Here is a 19,789-nt window from a genome sequence, read left to right as displayed (position 1 = left end):
CCAGGCTGAGAGGAGCCAGGCCGGGCGCGGGGCGTCCTTGGTCTGGGCCAAAGGCGAACCCAGCAGAGCGCGGGGGTCGCGCGGCAGCGGAGCTCCAGGCCCAGCTCCAGGCCCAGCTCCAGGCCCAGCTCCAGCGCGGGCGACAGGCCGCGGGCGGCAGAGGCGCCGGGGCAGCGGGGCCCGGGGCTGGGCGGGCGGGTGCGCCCCGGGTCCCGGCGACCTGGGGGCGGGGAGGAGGCCCCCGAGTGGAGGGAGGAGAGGGCCGGAGGGGGAGGAGCTGGGCCGCCCAGGACTGGGGCAGGGCCGGGTGCCCCGGGGAGTCCCCGGAGGCGGGAGAGCGACCCGGCCGCCCGGGGGGAGCCGGCGGGAAGCCAGAGGCCGGCCCGGGGGAGCCAGCGAGGGGCTCGGAGCAGGTCCCGCGCGCGCCCCGCCCCGGCCGGCCCCGCGGCTCCGGGGCTGGTCCTTGGTCACGAGGCCGGAGCCGCCGGCTCCTCCAGGGAGGGGCGCCGCGGTGGCCCCCTCCCCCCGCTCCCTCCCCCGCGCCGCCCCCCCGCCCCCCACCGCCGCGCCCCCCCCACACGCGCGCGCCTCCCCCCACCGTCCCCCACGCGCCGCGCCCCCTTTGTAACCCTCCCCCCTCCTGCCTCCGGGGGCTGCGCGGGGGCTGCGAGGGTAGAGACCGGCCCCCCACCTCGGCGCTGAGTGACCCGCTTAGCGCGGGGGTGGAGCACCTGCCCTAGCTGGGATTCTCGGGTCCCCCAGAAAACCCCGACAGGGGCGGGGAGGAGGGGTGGGGACTGGTCTCCTCCCGGGCCGGGCTTCCTCCTCAGCACAAAGGTTTCCCTCCCAGCTGGAGGTCGGGGTACAGGGGTGCTCTGGAGGTCCCCCTCACCCCTCCCTTGGGGAACTTCCTCAGCGTCAGGCTCTGTTCTCCGTACCCCATTGTCCCGGGTCTCCAATCTACTGCCAAGGAGTGAAACGCAGTGAGGTCCGGTGACTCGCCTCCCCGGGGGTGACCTTGGGCGCCCTGGGCCTCTGAGTTTCCTGTCCCACCTGTGCGAGGGGCTGCGGGTGCCTCCTGCCTGTCAGGAAGGACCCGAGTAGCAGTGGCCGGCCCTGAGTGGCCGTCGCCTCACCCCTGGCACTGTGAGGGTCCTGGGCTGGCCCGAGGCTGGGGGTGGGCCCTGCAGACCTTGCTTACCCTGGGCGCCCGGTACAGGCCTGAGGGCCAGCAGCCAGTGTGGCACCCAGAGCCCTGGCTAGGGGCCTCCCCACAAGACCTCAGGGAGCACCCGGGGGTCCTCTCCAGGGTCACCAGGGCCTCACTGGCTGAGGTAGCTCACCCACTCATTGACTCCTCCTGAGAGCACACTGGGGACTGAAGGAGGCATCTCCCTAGACCTTCCTGACGCTGCTCATGTTAGGGGGAAGTGCTCTACAACACTCAGACACAAGGGAACCTCAGTGTCTTCATGGGCAAACAGGGATGATCCACCTTGCACCCCCTCCTGCTGGGCCTGTCCAGAGTAAGATGAAATGCTGCTCTCCCTGCCCCCACCTGGGGCCTGGGCTGAGTCTGGGGCTGCTGGTGCTCCAGGTAGGGGGACCATCTCTCTATTTGCCCAGGACGGAGGCACTTCCTGGAACACAGGGCTTTCTAGGGGTGACTGGGAGTCACCTACCTCCAGGCCACACACCTGGCAGTGACAGTGTGGGTAAGGCCAAAGTCTGGCAGCCGGGGTCCCCTCAGGCAGTATTTGCTGAATGAATGAACAAATGAACGCATTCCTCTCCACCTGCGCCCCAGCACCCGCTAAGCCCTTTGGCTCAGGGATCTGGATCTGGCTTGGATGCTGCCAGGGTGTCCTGGGAAGTGAGATCTCTGGATTGGGTTGCTGAGATCCTAGGCCCCTGGCAGCCCCTCTGAGGGTCAGCTTCAACCTTCAGAGATCCTCCCAGGGTCCAGCCAACAGGCCCTTCTACCCACCGGGGAGGCGGGCTTTCCATGGGGGCACCACTCAGCCCCCTAATATTAGCTGTGTGGCTTACAGCTGTGACTTTGCTTCTGGAGCTCAGTTTCCTTACCTATGAATAAGCGTCCTCCCAGGACACTGTGGGAATTTGGGTAAAGGCGGTAAAGCTCCTGCATTCAGGCGATCCTTGGCACTGAAACGTTACCATTGCTTATTACTGGGGTGTTACTAGCAGACAGCTCCACCAAGCACTTTCTCTGCGAGGGTGACTGTTCCATGCTCCTTCCATGCACTCAAGGCCAGGGAAAGAGATGTCATCTTTCAAGGGAAGGGTTGAGGTTGAGTGGGTGACCTGCTCAAGGTCATAGCAGTAAGGCAGTGTTTGCAGAGTAGTCTTTGTGGAACTTAGCTCGGGAGATGGTAGTTGTTGGGGGTGTGAGACCAGACACAGGGTTGGGGCATCGCTGAAGTCCCCATTGGGTACCAGGCCTCCTGCCTCTCTCTCAGGTAATCTGGTCCTTTTCTTGCCTGAGGTGCCTGGATGGGTTGTAAGAACAAGCCCTTTGCTCAGCTTGGGCTGCTCCCCTCACCGCCCCCCCTAGGCTGGCTGCCCATGCCCTCTGCCAGCCACTGTTCCCTGTCACCCAGCCAAGCCATGGAGAAGTCCAGGACATTTTGTCCAGAGAGCGGGCCAAGCCACCTTCCCCCCACCATGGCCACTGACCTCCTGCCCCGCCCTTCTGGGCCTCTGGCCAGCATGGCCTGTCCCCAGCCTGGCACAAACAGGAGGCCAGAGCTACCCTCCCCGAGGCCAGGACAGGCCTCAGCTCCTCTAGCCTCACTGCCTCCTGCTCCAGCCCATGCCCTCTCTCCAGGAGCCCAGCCAAGTTCCCAAGGGAAGCTTGCCAGGCTGCCACTTGGGGGAAGCCAATTGGGCTCCTGAGATGACTGTTTTCCTGTCCTGGGCATTTCTACTCTGCCTGTCCCCAAATGCCAACTGAGCCAATGGGAAAGGCCTCCGTAGGAAGGGAATGGCCGTCTGCGTTGGGGCCCTTGGCCATGTGAGCTGGGCGCAGCCCGGTCTCCCCGCTGCACGGCTTAAGAGAGCTGAGCCGCAGAGAGGTCTGGATCCCTGAGAGCCGCACAGCCCGGCTGCCACTCCACCGGGGAGCAGGAAGGGGGCTTGCGCAGGGACAGCCGGGAGAGTGGTCTGGGGGAGGCAGGGAGGCCACTGGAGCAGGAGGGATGCCTCTGGCCTTAGTTTCACTGCCACCCGCCCAGTCCACCCCCGCGCTCTCCAAGGGCACCTGGTCAGACGCCCTGCAGATTCCCCGCACAGCGTGTTTGTCGTGAGCCTGGAGAAGCCAGGGCCTCATCTCGTGCGTGCGGCACCTCCGCCGCCAAGAGCAAGGTCACGGAGCGCGCAGGAGGCCACGTGTGTCTGTGGAGGGGACAGCTGAGTGCTAGAGCCTTTCAGTCCTTACGACGGACGCCTCTGTGCTGCTTCCTGTTCTGTTTTTGTAAACGGGTTTATTGAGGAATAACTGACAACTAACCGTACATTATAATTTGATATATTTGACATACTGTACTGCCAAGATAATGAATATATCCATCACCCCAAAGTTTCCTTAATTCCTTTTTTTTTAACATTTATTTATGCATACAAGAGCTGGGGTGTAGGCCAGCGGTGTGGGGGTGAGAGGATTCACCAGGGACAAAGTGGGGAACAGAACAGGCAGATCTATTGAAACACACTGCTGAGGGGAGATGGGAGAGGTCTGCTGCGCCATGCGGGTAGCTCCCTGGCCATGCATTGAACGCAGGCCGCAGTGGTGAGAGCGCTGAGGCTTAACCCCGAGGCCACCAGGGAGGCCCTTACTTCTCTTTTTTGTCCCTCGCTCTCCTCCTCTTCTGTCCCTAGACAACCGCTAATTTATCATTAGTTTGCATTTTCTGGAATTTTTCTACAAATGGGTTCAACCATTTATAGCATGTATCTTTAGGGGGAGGGTGTCGGGGTTTCACTCAGTTATTATTTTGATTGTAAAATAATACTGCAGGTATCAGTAGTTCCTTCCTCTTTTTTGCTGAATAGTTTTCCACACTGTGGGTGTCCAGGGTTCAGCCACTCACCCACTGAAGGGCGTTTAGTTTGTTTCCAGTTCTAAGCTAACAAAAAAGTCTACTGTGGACTCTGTGTGCCCGTCTTTGTGTGGCGCTTATTTTCTGTGCGTGCAGCTGGGACTCGGGGTGCAATATGGCGGGAGCGCACCTTAGGTGTGTGCTTAACCCTTAAAGAAGCTTCAGGTTATTTTCCAAAGTGGTGCGACCACATCCCACGTCCCACTAGCTCAGCGCTGCTGAGACCCCACCTCTCCTCTGGCACTTGCTGGGGGGGTCTCTTTAAAGCTGTTTTCCTGGGGTGGTTGCAATTGTATGGGGAATATAAAAATAAAATTTATTATTTAAAAAAAAATAAAATAAAGCTGTTTCCCAGGGGTGCTGACCGCAGGTGCCACCTGCATTTTCCTAACGCTGTGTGCAGCTGAGTGCGGTTCCTGTGCTCACTTACCGTTGGTGCTCTTCCTTTGTGAAGTATCTGTCACATCTTTCTCCATTTTTTTTTTAAAGATTTGTTTATTTATTTATTTATTTATACAAGAGCCGGGGTACAGGCCAGATGCGCGGGAGGGTGAGAGGATTCACCAGAGACAGAGCAGGGAACAGAACAAGCAGACTGATGAAACACACTGCTGAGGGGAGCAGTGGGCGAGCCAGGAGAGGTCTGTTGCTCCATGTGGGACCCTCGCCGGCCAGCCAGGATCAAACCGGCGCTGCAGAGGCTGCGGGCAGCTTCATAGCGCTGCGCTCAATTGCCTGCGCCACCAGGGAGGTCCCTTTGTCCATTTTTTGTATTCTTTTCTTATCACTGAGTTTTGAAAGTTCTTTCATGATTCTGGATACAAGTCTCTTGATCAGATACCCAATTTGCAAATATTTTCTTTTCTCCCTGCCTGTGGCTTTTTTTTTTTTTTTTTTTTTGCATAGAACTGGCGGGTAGGTGTGGGGGGGAAGTGGTGTTGCGACGGGGGGATGAGAGGATTCACCAGAGAGTGGGGAGCAGAACAGTTGGATCCACTGAAATACACTGCTGATGGGAGCAGCGGGGAGACAGGAGAGGTCTGCTGTGCCATGTGGGTATCTCCCTGGCCAGGGATCGAACTCGTGCTGCAGGGGCTGCGGATTGCTTCATAGTGCTGCGTCTTAACCCCCTGCACCACCTGGAAGCCCCCTCTAAGAAATCTTTACCTAGCTCAAGATCATAAAGATTTTCTACGCTATTAGGAGTGTACGTGTCAGCCTTCTGGAGTCTCTGTGGCCTCTCGAAGGGCCCAGCTACACCTGCAGCTTCCTCCTCCCACCTCTGCCCTTCTCAAGCCTCTGCTGGCCCCTGTTGCCCCCTCAATGCTGGTGCCGGCTTACTAGCTGTAGGTAAATGAAGTTGGTTAGGCTTTTGCGCCATTGGCCTCTGTGGCCATCACCTGTGGCCTTGATCTTGTTTACATAGAGGGCACGTGGGTGCAGGACATGCGTGTGATTATGGACACCTGAGCACAGGTGTGTGTGTGCAAGTGTGCACACCTGAGCCTAGAGGTCAGGGAAGTAAGGGCGGCGATGCTCAGCAATGGAACACCTGGGAGAGGGAGAGCCGAGAGCCAGAGAAAGCCCAGAGGAAAGAGTGCATGGGGGTGCGCAGGGGGCTCACATCGCTGCATCGCTGCTGGCTTGTTTCCTGCTTACCATTAACCCTGTGAAAATGATGCCAAGGGCCCCCAAATTCTTCACATCGCTAGAACTGACGGTGAACCTACTTGGCGTGGGATGGTTGCAAAACACTGGCCCACCCTGAGGCCCTTGGCTTCTGTCAGCCCTGAAGAGCCTTCCTGGGCTGGGCAGGGCCTCCCTGGGCCTCCTTTGGCCACGGAGCTGGCCACAGGTGTTGTGTGTTTGGTGTAGACGTCCAAGAACGAGGTCTCTTCCCTGCTCTTCCTCCTCCAGAAGCACCTCCCGGCGCAGCAGGCCTGTGCCAGGACCTGGCACAAAGGAGGGACCGTGGGAGGCTTGTAGACTGAGTGTGAGCGCTCACTCTGGCCGCCCCGTGTGTGAGAGGCAACGCTCACATTCAGGTCCAATCCGAGCCCTCCCGGGCCCGCCATCAGGCCCACGCCCGCCGCACGGCTCTAAGGATTTCCGCCTCCCACCTCTCCCCAGCCCGTCTGTTTCCTGCCGCCCTTTCCTTCCCTGCCCTGTTGTGCTGCCTCACCCTGGGCCCAGCACCAGGCCAGGTTCACCGTCCATTCGGCCAGACCGAGAGGGTCCCGGGGAGCTCGGTGGCTTTTTCAGGCCTTTAACGCTCGCGGGGAACCAGGCGCACAGGCGTGGCCGGGCCGGGCCCCATCTCCACTCTCTCCATCTCTCAGTCTCCATCTCTCGCCTCAGCGTGGTCCTCGCCGCCCTGCCCCGCTCCTCTAGGCTCAGGTGCCCGCGCTCGGGGCCGGTGTCCATCACCACAGGCCTGCGTGCCCGCGCCCACGCCCCCGGCCCGGGCAGCCACGCTCGTGCCGCAGGGCGGGAAGCCAGGGAGCCTCGTGGACCCGGCGCTCAGCCTCGGAGGGCCGCGCTGGCCTCTCGGCTGCTCTCGCCGCTGCTCCTCTCGGGGGTCTGGAACTCCCATGGCAGCCGAAAGCCCCCTCCTTGGTGAGTTCCCCTTCCCCGTGGCCACCGGCCGCCATCACGGGTTTGTCCCCACGGCGCGTCCTCGCGTCCTGGTCTGTCGTCTCTGAGCTGCTTGTGCTCGTAGCACGTCGTCTTCAGGAGAGCGGGGTTTTGTGTGCTGTTGGCCTTTTCGTCCCGCCGGCCGCGCTGGCGCAGCGTCCACACTGGTGATTTGGGCAAGTGGGTAAGGAACCTTGAGCCGGATAGATTTGACATTTGACAGGCTTTTTTATTTAAATTTTTGCGCAGGGGGCCTCCACCAGGGCGAAGCCGGTGTAGGGAAAATGGGGTGCTCGGGCTTGATCTTCCTCCCACCTCTAGCCTCTAAGGCTGCCACCTGCGGCCTTGTTTTCCTCCGGGCTTGGCCGCCCGCACGTGGTAGTATGTTACTGCAATGGCGCCTGGGAGGGTGAGCTCGGGGCAGAGCACAGACCCTGGGCGGAGAAGTTGAGATCTCCGGGTGCAGGGACATGTAAGTACAGGCTCCCGGCAGAGAGGTCATTGGGAGACTGGGAGAGGGAGCCGGAGAGAAAGGGCGGAGAGCGAGGGGTTGGGAGGCTTGGCTGCTGCCTGCCTTCCTGCTGCCGGCTTCCCTGCCTGCTCTCTGCTTGTGTATCCAGTTTCTGCTACAGCATTACAAGCCTGTTAAGTGGGCGCCTGCCCCCCCTACACCCCCCCTCCCCCGCCCCGTGGCCTAGCAGCTAAGTCTTAGTGATTCCACCACTATGGCCTGAGTTCCACCCCAGCCGGGGAGCTGACCCACATATGGCACAGACCTCTCCTATTTCACCCACTTATCCACCTGTTCTGCCCCGCTCTGGTGAATCCTCTCACTACCATCCCTCCCCCCCCACTTCATCTTTGGCCTAACCCCAGTCCTTCTATGCAAATTTTTTTAAAAGATTTATTTATGCATACAAGAACTGGGGAACAGGCCAGAGGTGGGGGGGGGAGGATTCACTAGAGACCAGAGACAGAACGGGGAGCAGAACAGGCAGACTGACTGAAACACACTGCTGAGGGGAGCAGCGGGTGAGTCAGGAGAGTTCTGCTGTGCCATGTGGGCAGCTCCCTGGCTGGGGATCGAACTCGTGCTGCGGTGGCTGCGGACAGCTTCATAGGATGCGTCTTCACCCCTTGTGCCAGCAGGGAGGCCCCCTATGCAAAAATTTAAATTAGCCTGCCAAATCTATTGAGGGCTCCAAGATTCCTTACCCATTTGCCCAAATCACCAATGAATCTGCCTGCCCTGCATGTGGTTGCCCCAACACTGGGCTGGGCCTCTTCACCCAGCCTCTGTAGCCCTGTGGAATTCTGATCCGAGCCTCAGCCTGTAGCCATGTGACCCTGTCCCTGCCTGCTGGGGAGGGCTCAGCTCCCCTGACTTTCTGCCCTTCCCTGGTAAAGGTGTCACAGCACAGGGCTCCCCAGAGTCCCCACCAGGGGTTGGGGCCCAGTGAGGCAGGAAGAGGTGCTGGCCCAGGGACCAGTCTGAGAGGCCTATCTGGGTGGGGGCCCAGCCCCATGTCCCTTGTCACACAGCTGGACAGATGTCGAGGGTATTTGGGACCTGGAGGGCTGGCTGCCACAATGACCAAGGGCCTGCTGCTCTTGCTGGCAGAGAAACTCCTCAAATTCAAACTCGGCTGCAGATCAGCGGTGGTTCCTGTTGCCCAGGGGCTTGGAGACTTGTTGGCTGCTCCCAGCCTGTCCACAGGCCCTGTCTGGGCAGAACCAGGCCAAACTGGCCAGGCCCAGGGAGAATGAGAGTGGGCCCCACACCCCCTGACTCACTCAGGGGAGGTGCCCTGGCAGGGGCCAGGCAGTGGTGTCCCCTTGGCCCATGGACAGGCGGGTGCTGACTTAGGCAGCGATGATGAAGGAAGTGGGGTTCTCCCTTCGCCATGACTCACCCCAGCCGCCTGTCTGCTTTCCAGGAGAAAATCCCAGGAGGTTTCGGGACAGAAACAGAGGTCTGTCCCATCCCAGCCCCTGTCCCAGGAGAGCACGCTGTGCGGGTGCTGACTCGCATGCCATGGCAGCCCCCCACCTTGGTGGGGCCAGAGCGGGGCCCGGCCTTGCTCTGAGCCTGGAGTTTCCTCTCCCGCCCCCAAACTGGTCCTGTTGCTGGAGGTTGGGTTTCGACCTGTTTGCTGATGCAAGGAAGCTCCGGGCGCTGGGCTGACGCGTGGCGTTGGAGGGTGGACGATAATGGCCTTGATGATGAAAATGATACTTGTTTTCTCTGGGTCAGTCACCAGGCTCAGCACTTTCCATTCATTATTTCATTTTAACAAGTGGGAGCACTACTTCTCCCCCTTTCAGAGGGCAGGGAACTGAGGCGCCGGAGTAGGTGGAGTGCTTGCTTGAGGCCCTTGGCCGGGAGCGGCAGGGACAGGAGTGGAGGCTCCTCTCAGAGAGCAGAGTCCAGGCTCTTCCCAGGCAGGTTCCCTGGGCCTTACTCTCCCCTCAGCCAGCTGTCTGCTACCCCTTTCTGGCCTCTCCGGCCCTCTGTACACACCTGCCTGATAACTGCTCTCCCCTCAGCCCCCAGAAAAGACTGGGTACTCGTGGGGGTTTGTCAAGTGAATAAACAAGCCTAAGCAACTGAGGAACTGCAGAGTTTGTTCTTCCTCTGTTGCAGGATAGGGACCCCGAGGCACCCCTTACACCCAGGTCTCCAACTCCACCCCTTTAGGGCAGGAGAGCTGCTGGTGAGAGGGAGGCACGGCCATGTGAAGAAGGAACCTTTCCCAGGCTTGTGCTGGACAGTGCGGGCCTGTTCAAGTCCGAGTTGCCATTTCCTCAGCCGGGAGGCAGGCTGGGAGGGCAGTCTCGGCCCCTGTAGCCCTTCAGCTGACGGGGAGTGGGAGCGGTGGCCATGGCTACCTCTGGCGGCAGGCCCCATGCCGGCTCATTTATAGTAACCAAGAGGAATGAGTGTTGAGGGCCCACAGGTGGGCAGACAGTCCTTACACAAGTGTGGAGAGTTGGGCTGGGCCTCACCTGGCAGGACGGAGGAAGTGAGAGCCCTGGGAGCAGCCTTGGGCAGGCCGGGCCTCCCTCTGCTCAGCAGGTCAGGCGTCCAGGGCTCCTGGGATCCCGTGTGGAGATTGGCTGTTTGGCTGGAGAGTTTCTAGGCCCAATTCACAAGTTTGGGTAGGGGAGGATAAGTTTGGCCTGTTTGGGGTGTGAGGGGCCCGAGGCGACCCCCCACCCTGGTGACATTCATCAAAACCTCAGGGCCTTCTCGCTGCTAGCCCGGGGGTGGGGAGGGCTGGGTATCCAAGCGCCAGGGTTTTGGTCGGAACCTGACTTAGCTGGGCTCCTTACCCCTGCACACTTCTGAGGTTCTAGCAGCAAATACCAGACCTAGGGCCGGCTGGGGGCCGATCCCCGAGGCTTTCCAGGAATCCGTGCTTCCTGGGTACTCGTGGGGGTTTGTCAAGTGCATAAACAAGCCTAAGGAACTGAGGAAGTGCCATGGGGGAGCGGGCTCCAGGGGGGAGGGGGCCCTTGGGAGTGGGCACTGAGGCGTCCTGTGGGGGGCGGGGCCGTGACACAGGCCCGCCAGGGTCAGGGGAGGATGACCAGTGATTTCTGGAAGCCCGCAGGGACATCCCAACCAAAAGGGGCCCCCCAGAAACAAAGCCAGGCCAGAGGCAGCAGAAGGCTATTATATATCATGCTTTTAATACAAACTTAAAAAAATCTGGAACAATATAAACTGTACAGATTTGATCAATCTTTTTGTTTTGTTTTTAAACTAAATCTCTAAACACACCAATGTCCCATTCCAAAATATTGCACAACTTTCTGAATACAAAACGCCTGATTGTATTCCTCCTTCACGAGAGAAGCGGGCTCCCCGCCCCGCTCCCGAGCTCCTCTCCGCGCCGCCTCAAGGCCCCCCGGCCCCTCCTGGGGGTCACACTAGAGACTCTATCGCTCACTGCATTGAGAAAAATACATCATTCTGGACTAGAAGTTTACATTCTTTACAAGACGATCCACCCTTTTGATTTGTTCCTGGGAAAGAGGGTAACAGAGAGAGGATGGGGGCCGGGGAGAAAAGGGTTTTATTCTCCTTTTTTTATTTTAAAGTTTGTTTTTCCTGAAAAAATATCTGTTTCTCTCCTCTTTTTAAGAAAAAATCTTGAAAAGAAAAAAATTACGTTTTTACGTTAGAAATATACATATATTATATATACCTCTTACATCTTACAAATGTAGCAAATTATTCAATACAAACGGACACCAAAAAATGTAAAAAATAAAAAAAAATTTTCCTACGAAACCAGGTAAATTAGTGCAGATTTCTGTTTTTGTTTTCTTAAAAAAAATAAAATGGAAGCAAAAAATGCCAAGATCTGAGACGACAGACGGCACCGAGCGCGAGGGCCCGGCATGGAGTCACGCTCCTGAACACACTTTCTTCATATTTCAAGACGCCAGGGGCCCATCTCCCCCTCCCTGCATGTGGTGAGACTCAAGCCAACCGGGGTTCGGGCGGGTACCTGTGTGCGGGCGGGGGGAGGCGGCAGGAAGGGCCGCCAGGCAGCATCCAGTCTTCTCCGGAGAGCAGCCACCCGCCTGGGCCGGTCACCTGGGTGGGAGCCGAAGGGGGAGGGCGCCCCAGACTGAGCTGGCCCCTGAGAAGTCTAGGGACAGATGGTGCCAGGCGGAGCCAGGGCCTTGCCCTGTGGGGGAGGTAGAGCTGGAGCCACCGCAGGAGCAGGCTGGCAGTGTCTGTTCAGGTGGGACCCACTGTCCCAGCAGTTGCCCACACAGGGTCACTGGGGAGGTGGAGGGGGCGGGGTGCCAAGGACTTTGGTAACTTCTGGTGACGGGCGACCTGGTGTCCCACGCCCCACTTGCCAAGCATCACGGTGTGGAAGCGGGGCACTTCTCTGCCGGGGGAGGTGGGGTCCTGGCGCTCCTCTACAGCCCAGCCACCACCGGCGGCCTCGCAGCAGCGCAGCGAGGGCGCGGCAGGGGTGGGCAGTGCATGGAGAGGGAACGGTAGGAGGTGCCAAGGGGTGCTCAAGGAGGCAGGGGCAAAAGGTACTGGAACAGCACCTGCCACCCCCAGACCAGGTTTCAACTTGAGGCTCAGGGTTGCCTGCCACAGGCACTGACCCAGGCTCCCGCTCTGGGCCAAGATCTCACACCAGGGGAGTCTGAGCCCAGGGGCTTCTCTTAGGCATTGGAGGTTGGGGTATCCTTAGCAGCCCCTCAGTTACACGACCCCCTCCTTTTTGGTCAAAAACTAACAAAAGTGCAGATCCCATCACGGTCTGGAGACCGGTTCCTCCTGCAGTGCCTTCCCGGGAGTGTCTCAGGCTCAGTCGTCATCTCGCTCCACCACACGGACCCACCGCAGGACTGACGGACAGCCCGGCCCAACTCCAAGCTCACGCCTAGTAAGCACTTGCTGCAACCCCGAATCACATCCAGAGGGGAAGTTTCACATGGCTTGGAATCCTCTAAAACAGGACAGCAAACCTTGGACAGACATACTTGTGTGCGCGCGCGTGTGCACGCACACATACACACACGCACACGCACGCCCCACCCGACCCACAACAGGAAGCCCGAAGAAGAGGCTCCACGAGAGAGGCCATATGTATGAATGATGATCTCCAGGGCCACAAAGCATGGGCCGGCGGGGACGGTAGTGAAGGGCCACAGGACCGAGATGAAAGGAACCCACTAGAGCCACAGACGTCAGCTTAGGGAGAGCGAGTCCAATGGCCAGCAGCCAGCCAGCAGCTCCCCGCGGCCCAGGCCTGAGAGTGGGGGTTGGGGTCGGGGTCAGACCTATCTGGGTGGCAGGGCCCGAGGGCCTGCTGAGGTTGGATGGCTTTGAGAGGATAAGGTGACAGAGGCAGTGACCCAGGGCAGCCCGCCCTGCTCTGGGGAGGACCAGGCCCCAGCTGCAGCTCGTCCTTCCCTGGAGCTGGACACACCGATCCCCAGCGGGGCGGTGTGGAGGAGGGAGGGAGGCAGCAGGGAGCAGCAATTCACATCTGGACCATTCTTAGCACAGGAAGCCACTAATTAAAGATGTTATATAGAAAACTACATGTAAAAAAAAATATAAAACCCAAATCAACCAAATAAATCGGAGGCAGGCAGGAACGCAGCAGGGGGTGAGTCAAACTCGATGGTGCTCCAGGAGCCGCTCCCACTCCATGCCTGGGCTGCATCTCTTTCTAGCAGTGAGAGTAAGACGACCGGGAATCTTTTCGTATATTTTTCTTTTCCTCTCTTTTTGGCCTTTCCTTTCCTTTCTCTTTCTCTGTGGTCTTGGGTGCTTCTGGCCCTGCAGGCAGGCGCGGTCAGTTGGCCAGCACGACGGGCTGGAAGGGCTGGCTGGGGTACTGCATGGTGTTCAGGTTGTAGCTGAGGCCTTCCACGAAGGGGGTCTTCTCCAGGAAGAGGCTGTTGGCGCTGCCTCCGAATACCTGGGCCACGTCAAAGCTGCTGCTGTTGGAGGTGCCAGCCCCACTGCCCCCGAAGGGGGCCGGGGCGCCACTGCCCTGGCCATCGGCCCCGTCAAAGAAGAGGCTGGGGGAGCCACTGCCGTTGTACACAAACTCCTTGGCGTTGGGCGAGAGCTGGGACTGAGGCGCTGGCGTGGGCGCGATGAAGTTCAGCGAGTGCATAGACAGAGAGAGGCTCTTGTGCTTCAGCAGGTTGTTGGTGGGAGAGCGGGCCAGGCGAGGCTGCTGCTGCGGGGGCTGCTGGCCACCCGCCCCGCCGTTGGCCACACCACCCCCACTCGCTGCCCCACCCCCCTTTTTCATCTTGGTGGAGCCGAACTTGGTGGCAGCGAAGGAGGCCGTGGTGAAGGTGATGGGCTGGGCAGAGCGGGGGATGAAGGTGGGGCTGGGGGACTGGCCAAAGGAGGGCGACGGGGAGCTGGCCAAGGAGCTATCCTGGCTGCCAATGGGCACAAACACCTGCGCCTCCGGGTTGAAGCTGCTCTTGATCTCCTTGTCCAGCTCTGGGGCCACGCAGCCCTCGCCGTCACCCAGGTACAGCACTTTCACGGGCCCCTTCTCCCCGATCTGGTAGGACACCTCGAAAGGGTCGATCCAGACGCTCAGCTCCTCAGGCACATTGGCCCGCACATCTTCCACTGCCAGGCCACTCCGCTTGGCAGCCAGCTCCACCACGGGGTCCACGAGCTCACCGATGTGGACACAGCGGAAGCCGGAGCCCTTCAGCGGCCTGTCAGGGTACCAGTGGCCTTCGTACTTCTTCTTCAAGAGTCGCTCTAGCTCCTCCCCAAACAGGTCTGCCCGGCGCCGGGGCAGCTTGTTGTACAAGTAGGAGATGATGAAGTTCAGGGCCACTTTGATCTCCAGCTGCATGGTCCTCTCCCAGGCAGCGAGTCAGTGCAGGGCACGTGCGGAAGCCCAGGGCAGCGTCGGGAGACGTGCGGAGGCAGCTTTGGGATCCGGATAGCCCTGGGAACAAGAGAGGGGATGGTGAGTGGATGCAGAAAACCAGGGGATCACGGCCAAGGACAGACAGCAGAGCCAACACGGACCCAGGGCCCATTTCTGCTCCACCAGCGACCAGCTAAACTGCGAGACTACGGGCAAGACATGCTTTTTGGAGCCTTGACTTCCAGCACCGGGAAGACTGTGTTAGCCTGAAGACACGCTGCCTTACCCTGCAGCTGGCCCTCAGCCAGCAAAGTCAGTGGCTATCATTTTAAAGTACTTCGGAAGAACCAGGGGTACTGTGCACCACCACTCCGAGAATTCAGGTCACTGTGCCAACCTGACCAAAACCACTGAGCCCCTAATTCAGCTGGAGAGGGGGCGGCTCTTGCTAACCTGTCTCTCCAATCATCTTGGTGAAGTCGCGCTCCCACCATGCCACAGGCCGAGACATAAGTTTACCATCTCTAGTTGTCCCCGTAAATGGAAAGGGATACAGGTCACTGAGCAGGCAGTACCAGCGGGGGCTCAAACGGCAGTCACATTCCGTTTGTCCTCTGGGTTCCCTGGCCTGCAGGAGTAGTTTCAGACCTGCAGGGTAACTGAGGTGCTCACATCCCTCCATCTCCAAGGATGGCGTCAAAAGCATGGCCCCTGGGGGAAGCCAAGCCCCGTCACAAGCAGCGGTGTGGACCAACAGGGAACCGCTGACGGGGCTGGGGTGGGGAGACTCCCCAAGGAAGCAGAGGAAGGCGAGGAAAGCAGGGTCTTCCAGGCCAACGGAAGTGTTAAAAGCAGCACTGGTTGGCCTGCAGTTCCCGGGAAGCATGTCAGTGATGAGAGGGGCAGAGGGGAAATTTTCCATCCCCTACAGCCTCCAGCTGGGGACCATCATCACTCAGTCTCCCAGGGACTGTGTGACCACCTGTCCTCGGTGCTGGGTCCAATTTGCCAAATGCTTGGAATCCCTGGAGAGGAGGCAGCCCAAGATAAACACTCAGATTGTTATTTTGGGATTCGCTCACAGCCAGATCCCACAGAGGTCAAAAAGGTCTACCCCCAAGGTCCGGGCCAGCTTCATGTCTCAAGATGATCTGGGAGGGCCCGAGGTCAGCAACCCTAATCTCACTTTCTCCTCAAGGGCAGCTCCAGGCTGACGCTGGGAGAACGGAGCTGAACTGGCCACCTCGGAGGGCAGGCAGGGCCAGGACAAGGTCCCGGCCAGGCTCCTGGGCGAAGCTGAACTACAGGGCTCAGCACAAAGGCAAGGCCCATCGAGGGCATCCTCTGTCCAGTCGAAGGCCTGGGGCTGGTTTTTGTTACCATTCCTTTAGAGCCAGGCCTGAAGCTCTCGGAATACCTGCCCAACACACACCTTGCAGTTCTCGGGGCTGGTGCTGTGGCTCTTAAGGGCATTTGAGACTGAATCCTCAGGCCAAGATCTCAACATGAGGACAGCGATCTGCCTGCAGCATCATGCACAGTGGCTGGGCCTAATCCCACCCTCATTTCAGGGCTGAGGAGACAGACAGGGTAGCCTGGGCTGTCAACTGAGAGGCCTTGACCGTCATCTCTTCCAACTCCTCCACAGGGTTCAAGAGACCTTGTCTCCCCTCTACTCCTGCCTCCAATACAGACTCATCCCAGTGTCTTCAACTGTCTAAGGTGACCACAGAGCGACTCCAGAGTGCTTCCAGGACTAAAGAGAAGAATGGTAGCAAGAATGAGGAGCCTTGTGTCATGAGGATTGGGTCAGCCTCCCCTCAAGAGCAGGTTTGAAAGGGCCACAGTGGTCCACTAGAGGTGTATCGAGGTACAGCACTAAGGTGATGAACAAAGTTGGCACTCATTCCTGACAGTGGGAACAGCAAAACAGACTCACACAACACAGGGCAGCACGAGACCTGTCGGCACGCTGCTAGGCCAGAGGGCTCCTGCCTTTCTAGGCCTCTGCAGGCTTTGCTGAAGAACTGCTTTTCACATTAACCACCCCAAACAATCCAACTTCAAAATAAGAACATTTTCAATGCAGATCAAAGTCACTGGAAAATAAACCTCCCACCCCAAAATACAATAGAACTTCCGCCATGGGCCCCGACTAGCTCAATGCTTCTGCGGCGTAAGCGATCCAAAGCTGCGCACCAGTGCACACCTCAGTGATGCTGCAGCACAAATAAGGAAGTGGATAAATGCCACCTTTGCCTCTTTAATCAGAGAACAGGCCAGGCCAGATGGCTGTGGGGTGGAACAGCACAAAAATGCCGGACAACCAGAATGAGAATTTCTGCTCTATCAGCGCAGGCTCTAATTTTCACTTCAAGTAGCTTATGCAACAGGAAAGATGAAACCACTGGCGCTGTGTTGTCTTTAACTAAAGAGAGGAGTGACCACAAAGTGAATTTGCTAAAAAGTTTTTTTAAAAGATGTATTTATTTATATAAGACCCGGGGTACAGGCCAGATGCGTGGGAGGGTGAGAGGACTCACCAGAGACAGAGTGGGGAACAGAACAGGCAGACTGACTGAAATACACTGCTGAGGGGAGCAGCCGGCAGCCAGGAGAGGTCTGCTGCCCCATGTGGGACCCTCGCCTGGACAGCGGGGATCGAACCAGCGCAGAAGAGGCCGCAGACAGCGCCACAGCGCCGCGCTCAACCGCCTGCGCCACCAGAGGAGGCCCTGCTAAAAAGTTTTTAAAGGTCACAGGCAAACCCTAGAGCTTATAGATAAAATATTCACAGAAGGTGGTTAAGACTGGAAAGCTTGGTATAACTACCCCTGGAAAGGAACAACAGATTTAAGAGCAGCAAAAGGCTTTCACTGTTGTTTCCAACCCTAACTCAGAAGGCAAATGACCAGAAAGGCAAAAAGGGCGGTGGGGTGGGCTACAAGAACAAAACCTACCTTTTGTCCATATACTAAAGAGGTGCAAACGTGAGAGCAAATTCTGTCCAATTTCACTTACATCTTATCCCCCTTCACGTGTTCACTTCCAGTAGCAAAACTAATCCTGGGTTCAGGTCCCTCGGGCTGATGTGTGTTTTAAAGAACAAATACTTGAGAAGCGGCAAAGAGAGTGGAGGAAAGACGGCTTGAAGCTGGAAGGGGGCTGTCGCAGAAGGTATATAATACAGACTACAGAGACCTTGTGACAAGAACGCGAAGGAAGGTTTTTAAAGAAAAGGATGAGTTTTAACATAGAAAGAGGGGCTAGTGGCGAAGGAGCGCGTCCAGGCCCAGGCCACGAGTACCTGTAGAGACACTCGGGCAACGCGAGCCTGAACACCCAAAGCGCCCAGCGTGGAGCACGACAGGATTCGAATGCGCGGGGGGCGGGTGGTCGGGGAGAAGGGTCCCCCCTGCGAGCAAGGCCAGCGGCTGTCACAAGCCAGGCCCGCCGCGCCTGCCCGGGAGAGCCAGGGCTCCGCGGCCCCGCCCCGCCCCGCCGCCTGGCAGGCAGCGGCCAGGGCAGGCGGGTGTGGCTGGGGCTTCGAGGACTCGTGCCTACCCCGCCCAGAATCTCACACCGTCTCCCCCAAACAGGGGCTGTGCCAGCCCAGGGTGGACAAGGTTCCTTCACACAACAGGGCCCTTGCTAGGGCACGCCAGGCGCCTCCGGAGCCAGGAAGACCCCAACGTCGGCGGGGAGGCCGGGGGCGAGCAGGCGCGCTCGGTACCCTGGGAATCGTAGTCCTCAGCCGCCTCGCGCTCAGGCTGGAGCAAGTGACCTACTTTCTCAGAGCACTGCAGCTCCCAGCATTCTTTGCGAAGGCCGGGCCAGCAAGGCGCATGCCTGGTAAGGAGAGCCGCCCAGGGTCAGGAGCGAGGAAAAGTTTCCGACGCACATGCGCACTGTGGCGGGCGCGCCCCTCCCCCGCCCACCGCCCACCACACTCTACAGAAACCCTGGCCGCCAGGGCGGCTCTCCGGGGGCAGCGCCCCGCCCGCCCGCCCGCCCGCCCAGCAGCCGAACCCCCTCCCCTCCCCCCTCCCCTCCCCGTCTCCCGCGGCTGCCGAGTTTGTCTGGGGGAGGCGCGGGCCGGCGGAGAGGGGCGCCCCGGCTCCCCCAGCCGCCGAGGCCGTGCCGCGGCCGGGCGGTCCCGGCTGGGGCTGCGCGGGCCGCGCTCGGGGAGAAAAGCGCCTTTTCACTCTCCGCCAGCGGCTCGGCCCCGGCCCCGCGGCCAGCAGCGGCCGGGCGACCAGGGGGCCCCGAGGCTCCCCCTCTCCCAAGCCCGGCACGGGTAACGGCGGGGCCCTGATACCGCGGCGGCGCCTCCCGCGCTGGCCCCGCCGCCGGACTCCCCGGCTCGCTCCCGTCCTCCCTCCCACTCGGCTTCTCCCCTCTTCTCAGTAGGGGCGGGGCAGGCGCCCCAGGAGTGCTTTTCTGCAGGAAGGCGAAGGTGAGGGGCCCTCTCCCGAGGCGGGGGGGGGGGGGGACGTGGGAGCGAGAGCCCCAGGTGGGACCCGCGCGCGGGCTTCGGCCCCGGGGTGGGGGGGCTGCCGGCGGCCCCCGCCCTCCCGGCCCGCCCGGTCAAGGGCACGGCCCGCCCTCCGGGCAGCAGGGAAGGCCACGGAGGCGCCCGGCTCGCCCCGGCGGCACCGACGGGCTGGAGCGATCTGGGGCTCCCCTCCCCGCGCTCCCCGCGGCCCGCAGGGGAGAACGCGCTCGGCTAAGATGGTGACTCCTGGCTCGGCGGCCCGAGGACAGCCACCGCCCACTGACCGGTCCAAAAGGGGCTGTCCACCTTCATCGCAGGCTCCGGAGCCAGAAATAAACCCCACTAATTACTGCCCCCCCCGCACGGGAAGAGCAGCAGAAAAACAAGGCCCGGACTCCCGTCCTTCCTGGGGCTCGGTCCGCGACGGCGGGGCTGGGCTTCTGCGGTGAGGCCGGACCAGCCAGCCGGCCTCTGAAGATGAAGGGCTGAGGACGGCGGGAGGGAGGAAATGCACCCCCCGGAGGGGGTCACGCTTGGAAGTGGGAGAAGGGGATCCGGGGACCCCAGGAGGCGCGCGAGCGTGAGGCGGGGAGGGGGGCGCAGGGGTCGGAGGGGAAGGCGGAGGCTGGCCGGGGCGGGGGGCGCGGCGGCCCCCCGAGCATCCAGCACCAGCGGGCAGCCCGAGTGGGGCGGGGGCGGGGGAGGCGCCGGGCCTGTCGGGTCTCGGGGTCCCCCGCGCGCACGCCCCCCACTCACTCACTCGATCTCCGCGGCGGCCGGGCGCTGTGCGGGCCGCGGCGGCTTCTCGCTCCAGGGCGGCCTGGCGCGGGCGGGGGTCGCTCTCCTTCCTGGCGCGGGCGGGGGTCGCCGGGCCGGGCCGAGGCGCGCTCTCGGCCGCGGGGTCCGGCGGGGCTGCGGGGGGCGACCCTCGCGACAGTAATTGTCAGCTTTCGGGGGCCGGGCCGGCGGCGGCGCGGGGGCGGCGGGCGTCGTGCGGCGGAGCGGGCGGGCTGTGGCCGGCGGCGCCTCTGCCTCTGGCCCCGCGTCGTCGAGCCACCGGCTGCGCTGCGCGACGACCCGCACCTGCCGCGCCCGGCCCGGAGTGAGCAAAGTCAATGAAAAGTTTCACCCTTAGCAACCCCGCG

General features: G+C 60.4%; 1 protein-coding gene across 2 annotated transcripts; it reads right to left on the bottom strand.

Annotated features, from left to right (window-relative positions):
• Positions 1 to 10,429: 10,429 nt before the first annotated feature.
• Positions 10,430 to 19,452, bottom strand: TOB2 (transducer of ERBB2, 2). Of its 2 annotated transcripts, none has more exons than XM_037513470.2 (2): positions 19,405 to 19,452; positions 10,430 to 14,227 (listed from the first exon to the last, which is right to left on the bottom strand). In XM_037513470.2, exon 2 carries the CDS (start codon positions 14,129 to 14,131, stop codon positions 13,094 to 13,096), a length of 1,038 nt encoding a protein of 345 aa, XP_037369367.1. In that variant the 5' UTR covers positions 14,132 to 14,227; positions 19,405 to 19,452; the 3' UTR covers positions 10,430 to 13,093. The 2 variants fall into 2 exon arrangements, with proteins under 2 accessions (XP_037369367.1, XP_037369368.1); XM_037513471.2 differs by lacking the exon at positions 19,405 to 19,452 and adding an exon at positions 17,171 to 17,551.
• Positions 19,453 to 19,789: the final 337 nt, after the last annotated feature.

Source organism: Talpa occidentalis, unplaced genomic scaffold (assembly GCF_014898055.3).
Source record: "Talpa occidentalis isolate TD23 unplaced genomic scaffold, MPIMG_talOcc4v2.1 talOcc4.16, whole genome shotgun sequence".
NCBI classification, from domain to species: Eukaryota; Metazoa; Chordata; class Mammalia; order Eulipotyphla; family Talpidae; genus Talpa; species Talpa occidentalis.
This window is presented reverse-complemented; position numbering and strand designations above follow the sequence as displayed.